Genomic DNA, 19,739 nt, shown 5'->3' on the forward strand with positions numbered 1-19,739 from the left:
TCTCATCGATTAAGAGGCACTTACCGTCAGCGTAGATACTGTGCCAACAAGGCTATCTCCTATACTATATAAGGTATGTATCTATATATTACTGAATGCTTGTGCCGAGTTTTTTTTGAAAGCAGAAGAATCGAAAGGAGATGCAATTTTTAGAAAAGAGTGTGAATTAGTCTAGCTAACCTGATTATTGAATTAATTCACGCGTTATAGATCGAGAATTGCCATGATTCCAATGATGGGAAGAGGAGCGCTTCGAGTGTCTGATTTGGATCTCTCCGCAAGACGTCGAAGGCATGCCAGTGAAGACTCTGTTGATCTCAGACACTCTAGCTTGGGCTCCATCAACCGATTGACTTATAACCACGAAGCTCGGTATCGCGAGATGCATTCAAATTCCCCCGGTCTCGACGACGACGAGGAACAGGACGATAAACCAATGGTAGAACCACAAGCCGTCATTCAAGAACCTCAAGAGCTACCATCTCAACGGCCTGTAGTACCTGCCAAACGGGATACACGTGAAACCCGAAGGTCCTTCTTACCAGAACGTTGGTTTGTCTTGCTCTTGGCACTCTTTGTCACCATATTGGCCGTCGCCACCCAATTCAACCGTATTATATTGCCAGATATGGTTCGTATCACTAGATCGTCGTCTGCGGTTGGAGAGATTCACTATCAAGTGTATTCAGAGGTCGCATCGTTGGTCGATTCCATGGAGGCAGACGTTCCACCACCACCAGAGGTGCAAGAAAACCAACCTAATAACGATCCAATAAAACAGGTCGAGGAATCAAGTCTAGTCGAGGATCCAGTCAAGCCGGACGAACAGATTCAACAACAACCAATACAGACTCCATCTCTACAACAAAAGCTTCAAGAACGTGGTGAATTCCTGCCAATGGCCGATACTAGAATACACAAAGGACCAAAACTTCCTCCTACACCAACAACACTAGACAAGAGATCTCTGTGGTCTACTGCACCAGCAAGAAGCAATAGGAACGCATATTTGATAGGACTAGCTCTTATTATGGCTTTGTGTTTGTAAGACGGCCTGTAAGTAACACTCTTACTGATCTCAAATAAACTCAAGCACTCAAACATTGGAAGTGTAGTCGCAAGCGATTGATTGAATGAGAATTAATGATATTTAAATGCAAGAATAGTTGTGATAACTACAAAGTTCATTAAGCGGAGCCAACAAGTCTAAGAGATTCCATTCGTTCTTCATAAATCAAGCCAGTCCAACACGTTTAAGAGCCTCCAACCGTTCCTTGGCATCCACATTCCCCTTCCTGGCAGCCTCTTCATAAAGCTCAGCAGCATACGACATATTCATCGAAACTCCCGTTCCGCGCTCCAGAAGCATACCCAGTCTCAACATTGCACACCCGTTGCGTTCATTAGCTTCAATGGCTCTCTTATACCACACAACGGCCTGATCAATCATAACATTCCCACATCCAGTTCCCGTCTCGTACAAATGTCCCAGCAAGTACATGGCTTCAGGAATCTCGGTCGCAGCTTGTCGAATCAGGGTATATGCTTTGGTTGGATTCGACATCGTGGGCTTGAGGTAGATTTTTGCGAGTGCGAGACATGAGTGCAGGTGGTGTCGTGATGCTGCTTCGGTAAAGAATCGGACGGCCATTGCAATGTCACGCCGTAAGAAAATTATGTCGGATGTGGCGCCTTCTTTGCAGCCGTTCTGGTACATGGTGCCGAGTCCGTATGCTGCTTCGACGCTGCCCATGGACCAGGCGAGTTGGAAGACTTTGAAGGCTTGTTGGTAGTATTTCTATTTTTCGGAGAGAACAAAAACGGAATGAGAACAAAGCACAGAATGCTGGAGTAAACAACTCAAAAGTCTCATTACCTCCGTCAGGTATATATTCCCCAAATTTGACAACGCATCAGCACTTCCTTTCTCAGAAGCCTTGAGATACCAGTCCTTCGCAAGTCCTAAATCCTTTGAAACACCACATCCATCTTCATAAGCAACTCCCAACGAGTTCATGGCGTGCTCATTTCCTCGTTCAGCTGCTTGTCTGAAATATTTCACTGCTTCAACTGCATTTGGTTGAATCTCAGGATGCCCCTTGTACAGTATACATCCAGCAGCAGTCGCAGCTCGAGGATGGTTGAATTGGTCTGCTGCTAGCGTGTACCATCGAAGTGCAGCTGATGGGTTTGGATGTAGGTCACCTAGACCACGTTCTAGCGCCATTCCTATACACAAAGTTTGTCAGTATCAGCTGGCTACAAACCAGAGTGTATGGCTGGATCATACCCAAACTGCACATTCCCTCAGGTTCTCCCTTCTCAGCAGCACGCTGATAGCATTCCCGAGCCTTGGCCATATCCTGAGGTATTCCTACCCCACCTTCGTAAAGTCTTCCAAGTGCCGTCAGAGCTGTAGCATCACCTTCACCAGCAGCTTGTTCGTAAAAGGAGGCTGCTGCTGCTATGTCTTTGCGTGCTCGTCCGATTCCAAGTTCGTTCATCAAGCCCAACATGTTCAGGGCTTGTGGGTGTCCAGCTCTGGAGGCAGCCTACGAGTATAGATGTCATCGTCCGGACTTTCATGGGGAGAATCTGCGTATTTTTTTGCCTACCTCGTATCGACGGTACGCAGTTTCTGGATCTTTACGAACTCCAAAGCCTAGCATGTACTTGTCTCCTTGCAAAACTAGAATATCGGCATCTTCCAAATCTAGATCTATTAAAACTGGTGAGCAAATGTGCCTTGGATGATAAATCTCAGCACCTGTTCTCCAACCTTCCCAATCCGGATTTCCAGAAGCTAGAGCAAGTTTAGCTACTTGCTCAGTTGCATTAGCAGCAAACGATGTCCCACTTCGAGAAATTGCGATACTCAAGTTCATCATCTGGATGAGTTTCGTTTAGAAGCGTGTCTGTTAAATCCTTCTCAGAGCTCACATACCAGGTTATTCCAACAATCAGTAACTTCAATAATCCCCTTCTCAAGCTTTTTCCTTTTGGCTGACGATGTCATGAGACTGGCAGCTTTAACCTTCTGGCACCGTTCTTGCAAGTTGACTACAGCACTGCGGAATTCATTCACCCAGTGTGCTAGCAACGAGTTTGATTCCACTTCGTCTGGGTTCGTGGGATGGTAATGGATTGAGTGCATAGTTGATCTGACTGATTTGGTTGGTGATATTGGTCGAATTGTTTTAGTTGGTGATGTCGGTCGAGAAGCAGCAACATTTGAACTCGTCTCCAGGTGATGAGAAAGTGAAGCGACATTGGCCAAATATGCATCCTGAGAGTGTATAGTGTATATAGAGTTAGAATTCCCGAAAACGGCCTTGATCTTAGGGGTATTTAGGTTACCTTGACGTCGTTTAACGATTTGATCAATTTGGTCGCATCCTTGTTTTTCTTGAGTATTGAATAGACTTGGTCGCACACAGCGATAAATAATTGTTGCAGTTCTGATGGTGGTAATGCGACGGGAGCGATAGATTGACGAGCAATGGATCTCCCATCGTCGTTTTCGGCAACATGCGTATTTATTGTGAGTGGTGGGAACATGTGCTTCACAGAGTGAGCCGTATTTGGAGTAGCGAGCTGAGTGACTTCCGCCATATTCAACACGTGCTGGATGTCCTGTCTTGACGGTCCAACTAGAAAAATTGGTCAAAGTCGGGATGCATGCAGCAGCTGTGCAAATGAGTGAGGCCTGTGCATTTTTCTTTCACACACAAACAACAAACATCAGAAACTGAACAGCTCATAAAGCAAACAGGAACAGCACCTTGCTCAGCAACCATCCCAAAAAATAGCCAGCCAGTAATCCACTTCACAATCCCTACAGGAAAGAAAAACAGCTTCCACAAAACTAGTCTATAATCCACCAACATATCATCATCAACGTATCAAGAATGTGCAAGCAGCAGGTCTATTTACAGGAGGCGCACAAGCAGTCGCAGAACTCCCCCATGTGCCATCAGCACGGCGCCGTCATCGTTCGAGGAGGCAGAGTCGTTGCTTCTGGCTTCAATCAATCTAGAACGCGACTGGGAAGGCAGACGTACGCTTCCACCCATGCTGAGGTAATTGTCTCTTATTTTATTGTCTCCTATTGCTATTTGAACGTTGGATGTATGTGTACCTCTCGATGGTGGTCGAGAGACACACCTGAATGGGGTTTTCTGTGTAAAAACGGTTTTTTGACAGTTGGTGCGATTGTCATGTTGGAAGGGGTCGAAAAGGGCAATTGTATTCTTACTACTCATGCATTCAGTGAGGAAATGGGAGGCTTGCTCTTGCATCCCTCGTGATGCAACATTTGGTGCTTCATGTTCAGTCACCAGAACAGTTGTCTCTGATTCATCCAAAACTCGTGCCACACATACCAATCAAGCTTATACCAACAATCTACTTACTCTCATTATAGATGGCTGCTCTCGTCCGAGCTATTGGCTCTCAGACCTCGGCGGCGCCGCGTCTCTCCTCAACGCCGTGTCTTAAAGAACTCCACGAGCCCTTTCGTAAACGCCCATGGCGGGTTCAAGTGTCTTAAGGGCGCTGACATGTACGTCGTCAGGGCAAACTTCCAAAATTCGAGGCCGTGTCTTTCTTGTGCTTTATGGATGCATCGTTATGGGATTAAGCGGGTATATTATAGTTGGGATGGGGTTTGGAGAATGGAACATGTTAGAGATTTGATTGATTCACGAAAGGGGCCCTCTGTTGTAGGATTGGGTGGGGCTAGTGGTGCGAATGCAAGTGATGCAGATAACAGGAATAGGGATACTAGGGATATTAGTAACAGTGCGACCGAAAATAACAACACCAACAACAACAATACAAACAGCAACAATAGTAGTACTAATAGTAATAATAGTCAGAAAAAGTCATCGTCATCAAGAGGCAACCATCACAACAACCACACAAAGTCAAAGAACTCTCGACCGTCACCGTCAACCTCTCGATCTCCGTCTCCGAACGAATCCAGTACTCTTCCGTCTAGCAGCAGCAGTAACTTTTTTTGGGGCTCTGAGAATGGTGGTCCGTCAACGTGGATTGCAGCTGGTGAGGGTGCTGCCTATATAACTAGAGCACAGGCTGCTTGTGAGGCTAGAGCGTATGGGAGAGCGCCACCTGTAGCTATGAGACCAAAGACACCTACCTCAGACTTTAAGATTAGGCAGAAGAAGAATAAGAAGAGGTATCATTGATGATGGAGTGGTGGTATGGTGGTTGTGTGTGTTGTATAAGTAATGTTGGTGTTGTATTATAGGTTGTTGCTTTTCTTTAGCCAGTTGCTGTTTGCTTTTTGTATAATTCGTTCCTTGTTTCGCACTGTTTGCCCCCAATATATTATAGCATAGGCCCCCGAAAATGATGAATGCCTCTGAATAACGTTGTAGTTTGCATGAGTCTCGTCGCTGAGATTCTCTCATCTGCGTACTAAGTGTTGAATTACTACGAGAAGATACCTATTCATCGTACTGCCTATACATTCGAGTGTGCCATCTCCTGGCCGCTCTGCGCCAACTTGATCTCCACCACATCGTCGAACACCAGCACACTCCCTTTTTTGTGCACAAGCAAAATGTACATTATGTTCAATAATATACATGGATTTCTTGCCAACAAAGTAAAGATAGTGCAAAGTCTAAAGCTTCAGGACAATGTGACAGATTATTCTACCAGGAACAAAGGATTCTACAAAAAGCTTTATCATCGTCTAGGAGCGATTTGAGGCATCAACTAAATAGAAATTGTGTCATTCAGCAATACTAACGCAACCAGTCCTGACTAAACGTAAAGCACTTACTGAATTTGGATGTATCCTTTCAAACCCACTTGTCATGGACCTATTAGGACTAGATGCATCGCTTCTAGTAGGGCTGTGTGGTTCCATTCCATGGATACGTGCCGTGCTATCGGTGCTTCCTTCACGTTGCTGAAACAACAAACAGAGAGTTAGGAGAGATCAAACTACTGCCAACATGTTTGCTTTGAACCAACCTGACGGATGTGATAGTCATGAGCCTAATGAGAAGTCCAAAAGTGTCAGAAACCACTTTTCAGCAGACTTAACTGTGAGTTAAAAGCGTGGACGCAAGACTTGCCGATGTCGAACTGGTATCTCCCAAACGGTTCTGTCGCTCAATTTCATACCGTGACCAGTTGCTCATGTCCATACTCGACGACCATATTGAGGATTCATCCGAGAAGACAACCTAACAGGATTTAATCTTGGACACAGACGCAGAAAGCGAGGTATCATAGAACTCGTACTGGATTCGGACGGTTCCTTTTCTTCAGTCCCATAGCAAGCCATCTTTCAAGTGTCATGCCTGAGCTACCATCACTACTAGTACTACTACTGCCACCTCTAGAATCATCCTTCCGAGGAGATACGAGGCGAAAGCCATGCCCCTATATTTGAATTATTTTTAGTCTGACAACCCGTTTGAAATCTTGGAACATGGTTGGCAATAGGCATTTACCGCCACAATTCGAGATAGACGACCCTGGCCGAAAAAATATAATGAGTGAGTCCGAATCTAAATCCACACGAATAGCCGGGTTTCATATCTACCTCGAGCTCTTTGGTATACGCATCCGGATGCATTTCGCGATACTTGGCGAGTTCCATAAGTGGTTCATTGTTTGATTCTAATACATCCAGATGCTCTTTGACTACAAGATCGAAATTCTTCTCGTGCTAGGGAACAGTTGGGAAAAACACGGGAGGTTTCAAACATCAAGATCACACCAAAATCGCTCGAGAATTGAGAGGATGCGAGTTTGACTTACAGAGCTTGCGAAAGCATCAATCCAATTTCTTCTCGTGCCAGCTGGGATGGACGGGATATAGACAGGTTTCGGAGGCAGCTGAACAGACTAGGAAAACCCGCCAAAATTCAAAGTCGTTAGATGTGATCGTTGTTGACTTCAAAGCAGCAATGGATTTCTCACGTTGGGAGGCTCTACTTTTGGAGCTGGCTGCAAAGATGGAGTATCATTTCATCAGTATAGACACCTTGAGTTAAGCACAACCATTTATGACCAAAAGTAAAGCACTCACTGAACTTGTCCTATCAGCGCTAGATGCGTCGCTTCCAGTAGGACTGTGAGGGTCCATTCCACTGGTACGTGCTGTGCTATCGGTGCTTCCTTCCTGTTGGAGACAGAAAGAAAGTCAGGAGTTAGGAGAGATCGACCTATTGGAAACGTTATTTTGAACCAACCGGATTGATTTCAGAATCATGAGTCTAATGAGAAGAGCAAGACTATCAGAAACCAGTTTTCAGCAGACTTGGGGGTGAGTTAGAAAGGTGGACGCAAGACTTGCCGGTATCGAAAGACTGATATCCCTCAAACGTATAGGCCACTCAATTTGCTTCTTTGACAGCTGGACTGGGTCTATACGCAACGAGACTCTTGAGGATGCATCCGGAATGATAATCTAACAAGATGTGGATGGGTTGATCTTGAACACAAACGCAAGAAACAAAGGTATCACAGAATTCGTACTGGATTCAAACGTCTCCTTGTCTTCATTCCCGTAGCAAGCCACCTTTCGATTGCAATGAACGAGCTACCACCACGAGTACTACTACCAGCACCTTCAGAATCAGCCCTGATAGTAGGTACGCGGTGCATACCATGTGCCTATGCTTGGATTATTGTTGGTTTAGACGAGCCGTTTGAAATCTTCCACTAAGATGCTTTTCTTAGCAAAAGCCATTTTACCGCCAAAGTTGGAGCCATACGATGCTAGTCAAAACATCAACGAGTGAGTTTATTGGGTCGGAACCCAAATCCACTCGAATAGCACGTTTATATTTACCTCCAGCTCCCTGGAATATGCATTCAGATTCCATTCACAGTAGTTGAAGAGTTCGATAAATGGCTCATTGGCTGATTCCGTTTCATCCAGATTCTTTCTTGCTACATACTCCAGATCTATTTCGCGCTAGAGAAAAGTTTGGATAAAAATGAGGGTTCAACATTAGAGGTCAGAAACAAAAATCGTTCGAGGATTGAGAGAATGTGACATTGACTTACAAAGCTTGCGAATGCATCTAGCCAATCTCTCTTAGTGCCAGCTGGTATAGACGGGGCAAAGAGAGGCACTACAGATAGCTCAACAGTCTAGGTAAATCACGCCCAAACAATTTTGGAAGTGGGGATGTTACAATTGATTGATTTAAAAGCAACACTGCATTTCTCACTCTCGGAGGGTCTACATTTAGAGGCTCCGGATGTCGAGCATCATCCTAAGAGTATAGGCATTTTGAGTAAACGACACTCTTAGCCTTCAGACTGTCGTATTCGTCCAAAAGAGCAAACACAACTCTTACAATATCATCTCCAGGGTGCATCATCACATGAATCTGGTGACGCATTCTATGACCGTTTTCATACGGCACGATAGGACCAGCCCCTCCTCTCCTCCAATAATCCCATCGATGATACAGTGGCATAAACCATGAGCTCTTGAGTAATACAGCGAGGAGAAACAGGGCTCCAACAGTTACAAACCCAAGACCAACTAGAGGTGGCAATAGTCCAGAAGTCAGGATTGTCGCAATCCCGAATCCAATCAGGGCTACAGATGCAACCAAGCCAACTACGATCTGGACCTTTAGCATTACGGCAGCAAGTCGTTTAGACCGTGCTGCGCGAGCTTCTTCGGCGTACAGGACGTCATCTTCTGAATCAAACGAAGCAGTTGAGTCTCGTTTTACTAGGCTACGAGAAGAAGTAGTGTCGTGGTTGCGACTCACGACGACGTCATCAGAAGCATGTCTCGAATCAGTTGATCTTCGTTTTACTGTACGTTTTACTCTATCCTTGCTGAAAATGTCGACTGCGTGTTGTATGGATTTGACAGGTGATGGCAGAGCGATCAGCCCCGGTAGTTGCTGGCTATTGGTGATATGCATCCATGATATGAGGCATATAAGCAGTACATTCAGTAGCTTCTTCATTCTAGTTGGAAAGTGGTTCTAGATTGGTTGAAACACTTGTGGTTTGATGGCAGACAGTTCCAGAATTTGGGAGACTAAAACGAAGATGCAGAAGATAAAATGTTATAAAGAGCAATAAAGAGTGGAACTGTGATAGCAAGGACTTGTGACATACACGTTACCTGTTAGCTAAATCGTTGGATTAAATTGCTTGCGTAAAGATCCAGCAGTCTTGCATATGGAATTGTAAAGAAGATGTGAATCGAGACACCAGAATTACGCGTATTTCCACGTGACGGCTGGCGTATTCTCGTCTCCTCTCGTCTCTTACGTCCTCTCTGAATTCACTCACTTCTCTACAAAATCAAAACATCAAAGTCACTTGTCCAGAACGGAATGTCATGATGCTTGCCCATCAGGTGCCACTGTATACCCTCATCTGTCTGCTTCTTGTCCCTCTGGTCTATGGAGACCAGCAGGTCGTCAAACCAGGTCCTACTGCTGAAACCAATATTCCATTACATTCATTCTCCTTGCATTCCCCTTATGTCGGTATGTCCATATATTTGTATATTTCTAGTCGTGATTCTGTGCGTTGGAAGCTTCTAACTCACTCGTTCTTCGCCCTGTGATCATTTGTAGAAGAGAATCTAAACAACCGGTGAGTTGTCAATTGCTGTTTCTTTTGCAGGATTTGATCTGGATTTTTACTTATAAATATTCTACCCTTGTTTGTACTAGATGGTGGAACTTTGGAGGAGGTAAAAAAAAACTCGCTTGTGCCAATTCTGATGGACACTCTGGGTCCTCACATACTTACCTATATAGATTGTTATGTCGAAGTAATGAACTATGTCCGTCTAGCTCCTGATCGCCAATCCAAACAAGGGTGGCTATGGAGTCGTGTCGTAAGCTCCATCTAGTCGCTCGAATCGTATAGTGCTTCTTCATCATTATTTTTTTGGCACATTAGCCCTTCACATCCGCATCCTGGGAAATAGAATTCGACTTTAAGGTCCATGGCCACACTACCGCCCTCTACGGCGACGGATTCGCATTCTGGTTTACTACTGAACGTGAAACCCCCGGTCCCGTATTCGGATACAAGGATGAATGGACTGGGCTCGGCGTATTCTTTGACACGTATTCAAATGGAAGACATCGTCATACGTTCCCATACGTGTATGGCATCCTGAATAATGGGACTCAGAAATACCAGCATGAGAACGATGGATATGATCAGCAGATGGGTGGATGTAGTTCGGATTTCAGAAACAAGTATGTGGGTACGAGGGCTAAAGTTAGGTATATTCGGGGTGAATATTTACAGGTAATGCGAAACTAGTGGTCAATGCCAAAGTATGCAACTCCTGTATGTTCCTTCTCTCACGTATATTGTATTCGTAGGTTGACTTGAACGTTAAAGGAATGGACACCTGGGAAACATGCTTTACAGCCAACAATGTTTCGCTTCCCACAACCGCATATATAGGATTTACTGCTTGGACGGGTGAAGTGTCTGGTATGCGACAAGCCATGACCTGACTGCGTGATCTACACAACCACTCATGCTAACACATCACCTCCTTACACTAGATCACCACGACATACTCCGCATCTCATCATCCAGCATCATAAACCCAGAAAAGCGAGCACGAGGGCTCATGCGTCCACCAGCAGAACGTGTAGTGCATGCAATATTCGCTCCTCCATCAGGATCATGGCTGGTAAACCTTCCATTTTCACTACCTTTCATTGTGAGACTGATTTTCATTTTGAACTTTAGAATCACTTCTACACCGGCATGATGTACCTAGGGTTTGTGCTCTTAGCATCAACTTTACTTGCTGGCATGTATTTTGCTTTTGCGACAGGCAAATCACAGACCAAACGCTTCTAAAGAATATAATTGTATACAACACGGCGGGTTTATTAAAGCGTTCGTTTTGCTAATGCTATTATACAATATACACAGAGACTTTATGGACAAAATGACGTGCTAATTGCAAAGATGGTATATCCCACTTAATTCTATATTTACCCTCGTGCACGCACAATTCTTCCATTAGATCTGGTGAGAGTACGTGGCAATTCAACATCAGTAGTAGTGACAGCAGCAGGTGCTTTTCCTTTTCCTGAGCTTGTTACTGTTGCTGCTGCTGTAGCAGTAGTCCTCTTCTTTGCCTTCATGAATGCATTTATGGAAGCGGGTGGTGGAGCTGAAGGAGCAGCCTTCTTGGTAGCAGCGAGAGACTGTATCCTGAGTTTGGCACGTTCTCCCGGTGATGTTTGTACCTGCCTACTATAATCCTGAGATGCAGACGTCTCTGGAGTGGTTGGTCGAATACCCTTGTTGTTGGATGGTTGTTCTACATCTAATATCATTGGCTCTGGTAGTTTCGATTTTACATTATGTTGCGCGGGAGTTTCAACAATAATCTTGACATCCTCATCCTCCTCATCATCCTGTTCATCGACAACGGTCTTTGTTGCTGTAACTTGTTTGGGTATCCTACGTTTCTTTGTAGGAGATACATTCGCCTTCTTGTTTCGTTTCGATGGTGAGATGGGTGTTGTTTCACCATCGGTGGTATCTGAAGCATTACCAAATTCGACACCTTGTGCAAAGTACTCAATATCAACCTGCTGCTTCCCGTCCACTATTAATAATTCATCAGCTGCTCCCTCCTCTGACTCGCTCTTTACATATAATACAGTTTCCTTTAGTACAGTACTACGATTCGATGCTTTGCCCTTGACATTTACTTGGTTTGGAATGACTTTGCTATTGGGTTGAAGAGGACTATTCGGTTGGAGAGGACTCGTACCACCCATGACCGCATCACTGTTATTACTATTGTTATTACGATTGCTGCCTCTGGCTTTGCTAGCGACCGGTGGTTTATCATCAGTGACAACACTGGGTTTACTATTTGATAAAGAGCGGCTCTTAATGGGTATAGACGACGAGGAAGAAGGCTTAACGGCGGCGGCAGGAGTAATAGTAGTCGACCTTGGTTTGGTACTCTTCATACCAGCCTTGACAAAAGCATTCTCCTGATCATTAGCAGGAGACCCACCACGTCCACCAACAACTATAAGTTTGACTGGAGATGGAATGGCAGCAACACCTGTTTCTGGTCTGCTGGCTTTGAGTGCCTTTCTCGCAGCATCCTTCTTAGCAGCTTCAGTTTCCATTTTGTTTACAAGAGCTTCAAGAGTTATGACTGCATGGTCTGTATCAGATTGTATATGGTAATCAAACACATCGTCCCATTCAGATTTGGCTAGCTCGACACGGTTTACTAGTATTACTTGGCGGCCCGGTACAGCATGTACAGCTTGAGCCAGGTCCTTAACCAAGTGTTTGATGCCATGCACTTTGAGTGACGTGCCCATGACAATCAGCAAGTCAGGCTTTTTACGTATATCGTGAGTAGTCAAGTCAGCAATCACATCACCGGATTCATGGTGTTCATTATACAATACTATATTAGGTCGTAGTAAGCCCACAGTGACGGCCCGTTTGCCCATAGCAGTTCGAATTTCATCGTTTTGGACACAGTTGGGACAAGCAGGTGCAGATCCACCCTTGTAGCAGTCTACATCCGTTTGAGAGAAGGCGTATTTCGATTTACATAATGTACACTTTAGCGTATCCAAGTCACCATGCAGGCGGACTACACGAGTACCAGTAGTCTTTTTACCAGAATCCAAGTCAGATGACATGCCCAAGCGAGCCTCCATTCCATCAATGTTTTGGGTATAGCATCGTAGCAGACGGTTTTGGTCTTCTAGATTCTTGAGGAAGCGATGTGTGGGAGTTACGTTGGCATTCTTTATCAGCTCTTTGAGTTCACCCATGAAGGAATAGAATACTTGTGTCGTGACTGGGTCTTTGAAGAGCGTGGCATCAAAGAGATCTTTACCCTTGACGATCGTATTTGGATATTTGGCTTTTACTAGACTATATAGACCATCAGCAGAGCGAAAATCCTATTGATTCGAAATTCATTATATTGAATTAGTAAGCTCGTTCCTCATCGTCGTGTTTTTGTTTTGATCAATTGCCAAATTCAAATTCAGTAGGGATGTTTGTTGAAATGAAGCATGCTGCGAATAAGAAGAGCAAGCAGATACGGATAAGATTCACTTACTGGAATACCACCAGATACAGATATGCCAGCACCGGTAATGACTACGCATCGTTTGCTCTTACGAATAGCACTTGCAATGGTGGACAGATGTTTATGATGGTTGCTGCTGCTGTTTGCGGCCTTAGACAGGCTTGCAAAGGACTGTACAGTGTCTTCCGGTATGAGTACTTTCGTGACCATGTTCGTGCTTGCTCAACGGTCTGTTTCGATGAGAGCCACTTGTGTTTGTGTCGAGTTTTTGAATGAAAAGGTGTAGCGGAACAGTTTTTCAACATTGATGACGTGATTTGGGCATGAATAAGCATATACACGGGTATTTAAACAGTTTCAATTCAATTAATTACAGCTCCATCACCACAATCTTGAGTCTTGAGTGGTCGCGACACGTAAAGTAACGTAAAACCCATCTTTATCACTGCTAGCTTCTAGATCTATAATATTTATATTACGAAAACACAGATAAAAACGTAGTTGGGATTCCCAAATAGTCCTTTGATAGTTGCAGAGCTTTAGAAGGAGGCTATGTAGTCCAAGAAGGACTCTGCTGGTGGAGCCGATATCTGTTTGTTTCCTCCATAGACTCTAACTACTCTACCATTCGGTGTCGCAACACCTAATGGTTATAAAAATGTTGATACACATGTGAGGTCTGCTCATCAACGAGGGCACATTCTTACTGGTTGAAGTCAACCCATAAAAGCGTGCCACAGTATGCAATATCAACCTTCCAAAAGAATCAGTAGCCTCAGCATTCCAATGGTCCTTGCTCTTGACACCAGCGATTTTATTCGCGAGCCCTCGAATGGATCCATCTATAGCATACATCCAATCCGATGCATCAGAAGTGTAGTCGCGTATCTTGCTAGATAGCCGCTGAGGCGGCTTTCGGGATTTCGAGGCAGGTTCTTTGGGATGCGACGATGGTGTTTCCACGTCTGTTGGTATAACGATTTTCATATTGGCGCATATAGAAAATATAGAAGGAGCACTCCTAACATATGGCAGACGATCGACTGGTAAGATGTCATCTGCAGTCGGCTTCAACGGATTGTCGAGTAATCTATCTGATTGAGGATGCAAGAAGCATAATCAGGCAGTGTAGTGACAATATAAATGTTGGATGCACGATAAGGACAAATGTGCAAAGATAGAAGAGAAGAGAGACTTACTATTATCATATCGCCTTCTCCTACGTGATCCTGGCTTGCCTGGCTTCTCTCGTCTCGCTTGAGAGTCCCTGTTTGACTTCGACCTCTTGATGTGGTTGATTACCGGTGGAGCATCGAATACGGCGACTTCCACTGATCTCCTAATAGGTAAATCCAATAATACAGGATGCTCAATGTCCACTAATACGTCTACGGCCATGATAAATATCTATGTGATGATGGTTTGCCGGAAAACTGAAGTCCACGTGGAGAAGCCGTAGGTCACCGGTAGCGCTGCACGTGAAAAAGGGGGCCGCAGTCGTATGCCTACTATCTCACAGCTATCTAGCTATCAGATATTCGACAGTTTAAAGATTTTGGTATTTTTACGTCACCAAAACTTGACATGGGAGCTATGCTTAGCTGCAACTTTTGGAAGCTTTGACAATAAAAATGAGGGCATCAGTCAAGCATTAAATGTTGTAAAATAGTAAAATAGTCGGAATTCATGCTTCATGCTCTTGAGGTTACAAAGTGCTTTGTCTTGTCTGGAGTAGTCTGGACGTATGGTCAGAATAACCGGTAGAAAAGCTAATATCACAAGGCAAAGTACTTCAATTGAGGGCGGACTACGTGTCAGCTACTCGACTCGAGTGATTGGATGCTCTTAGACACGTCCAATTCTCTCCGTCAAGTCAACACGTAGAAGAAATCAAAGTATGGAGGCAGTTTGCCTGTAGATCTTTGTGCCAACAGGAGACTGATTGCAATTCCGATGATTTCGTGAGCTGTCGAGCAAGTCTTTGATTCGAGAACTATGCTTGCGGTTAGCCTTCGACGCTTGCTTTGGAGTCATCTTGCACATAGAACATGTTGGGTGACAGGACGTTTCAAATAGTCTTCTTCGAGGCTTAAAGAAAGGCTCCTGATAATATCGCGCGTATATTGAGCATAAATCGAGTTTGTTTGAATAATTAATTCTTCCATTCGATGCAAATGATGTTGCCCATGAAATCGTTTTTCGCAGAGATCGGCATTTCTGACGGAATCAACGTTTTTATAGCGTAGTGAGTAGCGAGGACGCATAGATTTGATCATAGCGTGCTACTACAACTACTAGCCAGGTATGCATCCTGTATCAAACAGGTTTCTCTATTCATACTTTCTGACACAATTCCTCCTTGCAGCTCCAGTATGGCCAGTACGCCTGTCTCGATGGCCCCAATGTTCTCCTCGGGTCCGATGCCATCAAATGACGAGCAGCAAAGGCTTTATCAAACAATAGTAGACCTTCTAGCTGCGAACAATGTCGCAATACCAACATTAACATCCCCAAACCAAACATCATCGAACTTGATTGCACTGCATCAACCAGCTTCAACATGGGACACGGGTCCGTCTGTGACTCTGGCAACTATCGATGACTATGAGCCCGAACTATTAAATACTCCATCGTGGGGTTCACCACATCTATTACCCAATTTAATGCAGGAGGACGATGAAGAGTATGCTGAATACGGGACACCGTCATATAGCACATTCAACCCGTTGGATATGTCATTTGAGTCATTAGGGAATGGTATTCAGCAACCTCAGATCGCTCTAGCTGCTGCTCCACAACAACGACATAGAACTGCTGCACGAAAGAAGATATCACATGCGTGTGTGCACTGTCGAAGAAGGAAGAGGAAATGTGATGGTGTAGCTCCTATATGTGGGAACTGTAAAACTGCAGAACTCAAATGTGACTTTGATCCATTCTACAACGCTGAGGAGGACTTTGCTGATCCAAAACATCTCGCATGTTCGTACCATGTTGCATTCTTGATTTACACACAATAATACTCACTCAAGCTCATATAGATGCCGCTGAATTGAAAAAGAGACTCAAAGAGCTCCAGCTGCAAATGAAACAACAACAGTCGCAACAATCATCACGATCATCAAAGTCTCGCTCTAAAGTAGCAATCCGCCATAAACCAATCATTCCAAAGAGACCTCAACCCATACACAGTATAGAACGGCCCTTCAGACTGAAACTAACAGACATGTTGGACTTGCAAGAGTTATCCGAATCATACTTTTTATATCATCATCCTCTCGCACCCCTGAATCTGCTTCATCGCCCATCATTCCTAGATCTAGTAGGCAAACGACAGATATCAAACAAATTATTATTATACAGCGTATGTGCTCTCGGTGCACAACATTCCAAGCAAGAAGCAATTATCAATGGTGTCTCTACTCAATGGTGTCAACGTGGCGAAGTCTTTTACCGGTTGGCCCGATCTCTGGTAACTGAAATGGTGGAAACTACGCCGAATTGTGATACTATTATAGCGTTGTTGTTGCTAGAACGGTAAAGAAAAAATATCTTATGTTTTCCAAATGGGTCACTGGAATAACAAATTTTAAACATCATTTTGATTTTTAAAATAGGTATGCTTTTGGGTTGGGCGAGGTGCAAGCTGCTGGTGCGTTTACCAGCATGGCTGCACGATTAGCTTTGTATCTGGGTTTCGATGTTGATCCTGATGAACGTAGTAGCGGAGAACCTATATCGTGGCTGGAGAAGGAGAGGCAAAGGCGCGTGTGGTGGTGTTGTTATCTGATTGATTCATGGCTGTCTGCATCTTTTGCTCGACCTAGACTGATACCCTCAGGTAAGGCCAAACATGAAGGGCGGAATGTCTACACCAACAAAGAATTCATTGTGCTCAATACTTTTAGAGTACCCCGTCAAATTACCATCAAGTGAAAGATTATGGGAAACTGCAGACCCAACAGCATTAGCTTCACCTGAACCCATCGTATACGAGTCACGACCGCCTTTATTTACATCCGACCCAGCAGCATTAGAACCCATCTTCCCAGGCTTGATGACACCAAATTACATGCCTGCCAGTCCGTCTCTCATGTTCGATCAACTTATGGGATGGGCAATGGACGCTGAAACGCCTCCTCATTCATCACTGCTTGACGAACAGGATATTAAACCCGCACTGGTAATACAGAACGAACCCGATGTATACGTGCACTTGATTGAAGCACGACTGTTATTGACTCGGGCTATGAGTTATCGATCTGTACGTAAACAAGGGGGTATAATGGAGCCTGATTGTGGAATTACCAAGCATATGGAATCGATTGCTGTCGGACGATTGAAAGTAGTGCGGGTATGGGATGATGAGTTTGGTATGGAAGCTCGAGACTCGGACGAGTATTCACGGGATTTGCCTCGAGTTGATGAGGAGATGAGATTGTGGTGGGATGCATTGCCAGCTCGATATAGGGATTTGTCGATACATTCTGCTGGGTTTCAACCGTCCCTTACTTCTGACTCGTAAGTGTAACAATTTGGGAGCACCGGTTGGGATTCTTAGATTCGTTGTCGAACTGCCAGCTTGGTTTTTTGCCACTTTTTTGTGACACAACTAACGTACTTTACTCAATGATTAGACCATGGCTACTATGCTTCTTGCATATAACATACAACTATGCTTTACTATCACTACACCAACCCCGTGCATCGCAACGTATTATGACACTCCCACCATCACAAGCATCCAAAGACCCATCAGTCAAAACCTGCTTGCAAGCATCACTAGCTATAACAGAATTATTGACTCAGTACCTTTTGCCTCACGATCCTAAATGCAGTCGTATCCCTCAACAAGCAGCATTTGCCTTCTTTGAGGCTGGATCATGTTTAGCTAGAATGTCAAAAGCTGCTATTACTGGATCGAAGGGTAAACTTGGAATATCACGTATCAAAGCTGGTGTATTGAAGGCGTTGCGTGGTATGAGCTCTGAGTTTCCAGCTCTAGGTGGATTTAGGGATATATTGGAGAATATCATAAGTAGCGGGCGGTGACGTTGACGTTTAAGGGATGGGACATTAGTGAGGGCGATTGTGTGTCAAAGATTGACCCACTGTCAATGATTTAAAAACTTTGTATTTTTCTCTATTATTTTGCACACGGCAAATAATATATTTTGATGTTATGATTATAGTAACGCGTTTCTCTACGTGATTCACTGTGATTGCTTGCATCTCTCTTCTCCGCCCACACATACCCACAATTCATCCAACACAAACATGGTGCAACAAACCGAAAGCTCTTCGTCCAGTGAAACAATCCACCGCATACTGCCGCCCTCGCCTCCCGCAACCGACAACATGAATCTGCTCGCTCTAAAAGAAAACACTCTCTCCCTCGCCAAAATCCGTGATGTCCTCATTCGCTGTGAGGATACAATCATCTTTGGTAAGTCCCGTTGCGTGTTTGATTTCATAGGTGAAATGGACTGCATTTGGGGGGAAACTATATATAAGCACCTGAAGTTTGGTTTTATACCCATTGTCTCTGCTCGGAAGCTACATTTCATTAAACGATAGGACTGCATCCAAACTTCGCATTCCAACACATTACCATTTTACTTAGCTTTTATCGAACGAGCCCAATTCATGTCAAACGCAGCCATATACGAGCCTGGGAAATTCGCATTCGCTAATGGCTTCTCGGGATCATTCCTCTCATGGTTTCTGCTAGAAGTGGAATCTGTGCATGGTATATACCAACCTTCAATATATCCCTTTTTCTCCTCATCTCACGCGATATCTCGTAACTTTCTACTTACAGCAAAAGTACGCCGTTACACATCCCCAGACGAATACCCATTCTCGTCACCATCATCACTCCCCGCACCCATACTCCAAGCACTACCATACCCATCGATACTGCACCCCAACGATATCAACATCAACCCACAGATATTCGATATCTATGTCAAGGAGATTATACCTGTTATAGCGGCTGCTGGTGATGACTTGAACTATGGAAGTGCGACGACAAGGGATATTGAGGCGTTGCAGGCTATTAGTCGGAGAATACATTATGGTATGTTGATACTTTAGATTAAAAGATACAAGAGACAGTTGCTGTGGTTGTGAAGAGGCATAGAATATTCCACTATCTGTAGTATATAGCTCTATTGTTTTCTCCTAACGCAACGCTCGTTTTTTGCAGGCAAATTCGTAGCAGAAGCAAAATTCATTGGTCCAGAACACGACAAATACGTGTCGCTCATCAAAGCACAAGATCGTGCTGCAATTGAAGAGCTGTTGACGGATCGAGTCGTTGAGGCTCGTTTACTCGCTCGGCTGGAGAAGAAAGCGATGGCTTATGGACAGGATCCTGATGATGTGTCGGCAGTCAAGAATTATAAAGTGAGGCCACAGGTTATTAGAGATGTTTATGAGAAATTTGTCATTCCATTGACAAAGTTGGTTGAAGTTGATTATCTGTTGAGGAGATTGGATTAAGAGACTGTGTCGGTTACTGTTGAGGGGAGATGGGAAGGGCGTTGAGTCGTTTTAATAAGAATTATGGTTGTGTTGTCTTTGTAATACCGCTGTTGGAGAAGTATACTCTTTTTTACACTTATATATCACATTTGAAACGATTAGCAAAAAT

General features: G+C 44.3%; 5 protein-coding genes across 5 annotated transcripts; 3 read left to right on the forward strand and 2 right to left on the reverse strand.

The window, feature by feature from the left end:
- Nucleotides 1-1,234: 1,234 nt before the first annotated feature.
- SmJEL517_g03298 (uncharacterized protein) lies at nucleotides 1,235-3,612 on the reverse strand (the record flags this gene model as incomplete). Its single annotated transcript, XM_031169226.1, has 7 exons — nucleotides 1,235-1,798; nucleotides 1,877-2,229; nucleotides 2,291-2,552; nucleotides 2,616-2,719; nucleotides 2,780-2,888; nucleotides 2,945-3,286; nucleotides 3,358-3,612. 7 exons carry the CDS (start codon nucleotides 3,610-3,612, stop codon nucleotides 1,235-1,237), a joined length of 1,989 nt encoding a protein of 662 aa, XP_031024792.1.
- Nucleotides 3,613-9,361: 5,749 nt separating this feature from the next.
- SmJEL517_g03299 (uncharacterized protein) lies at nucleotides 9,362-10,857 on the forward strand (the record flags this gene model as incomplete). The annotated part of the gene is made up of 8 exons (XM_031169227.1): nucleotides 9,362-9,509; nucleotides 9,600-9,618; nucleotides 9,699-9,718; nucleotides 9,786-9,865; nucleotides 9,931-10,287; nucleotides 10,365-10,479; nucleotides 10,554-10,684; nucleotides 10,744-10,857. The coding sequence occupies 8 exons, from the start codon at nucleotides 9,362-9,364 to the stop codon at nucleotides 10,855-10,857; spliced, it is 984 nt and encodes a 327-aa protein (XP_031024791.1).
- Nucleotides 10,858-10,994: 137 nt separating this feature from the next.
- On the reverse strand, nucleotides 10,995-13,294 carry SmJEL517_g03300 (uncharacterized protein; the record flags this gene model as incomplete). The annotated part of the gene is made up of 2 exons (XM_031169228.1): nucleotides 10,995-12,953; nucleotides 13,115-13,294. The coding sequence occupies 2 exons, from the start codon at nucleotides 13,292-13,294 to the stop codon at nucleotides 10,995-10,997; spliced, it is 2,139 nt and encodes a 712-aa protein (XP_031024725.1).
- A 2,162-nt stretch (nucleotides 13,295-15,456) lies between these two features.
- Nucleotides 15,457-18,136, forward strand: SmJEL517_g03301 (uncharacterized protein; the record flags this gene model as incomplete). Its single annotated transcript, XM_031169229.1, has 5 exons — nucleotides 15,457-16,066; nucleotides 16,126-16,621; nucleotides 16,702-16,925; nucleotides 16,993-17,605; nucleotides 17,722-18,136. The coding sequence occupies 5 exons, from the start codon at nucleotides 15,457-15,459 to the stop codon at nucleotides 18,134-18,136; spliced, it is 2,358 nt and encodes a 785-aa protein (XP_031024724.1).
- Nucleotides 18,137-18,361: 225 nt separating this feature from the next.
- On the forward strand, nucleotides 18,362-19,588 carry ARO7 (chorismate mutase; the record flags this gene model as incomplete). The annotated part of the gene is made up of 4 exons (XM_031169230.1): nucleotides 18,362-18,530; nucleotides 18,708-18,833; nucleotides 18,906-19,163; nucleotides 19,293-19,588. 4 exons carry the CDS (start codon nucleotides 18,362-18,364, stop codon nucleotides 19,586-19,588), a joined length of 849 nt encoding a protein of 282 aa, XP_031024727.1.
- Between the last annotated feature and the right edge of the window lie 151 nt (nucleotides 19,589-19,739).

The sequence above is a fragment of the Synchytrium microbalum genome (genome assembly GCF_006535985.1).
Source record: "Synchytrium microbalum strain JEL517 chromosome Unknown SmJEL517_scf0017, whole genome shotgun sequence".
Taxonomy (NCBI): Eukaryota; Fungi; Chytridiomycota; class Chytridiomycetes; order Synchytriales; family Synchytriaceae; genus Synchytrium; species Synchytrium microbalum.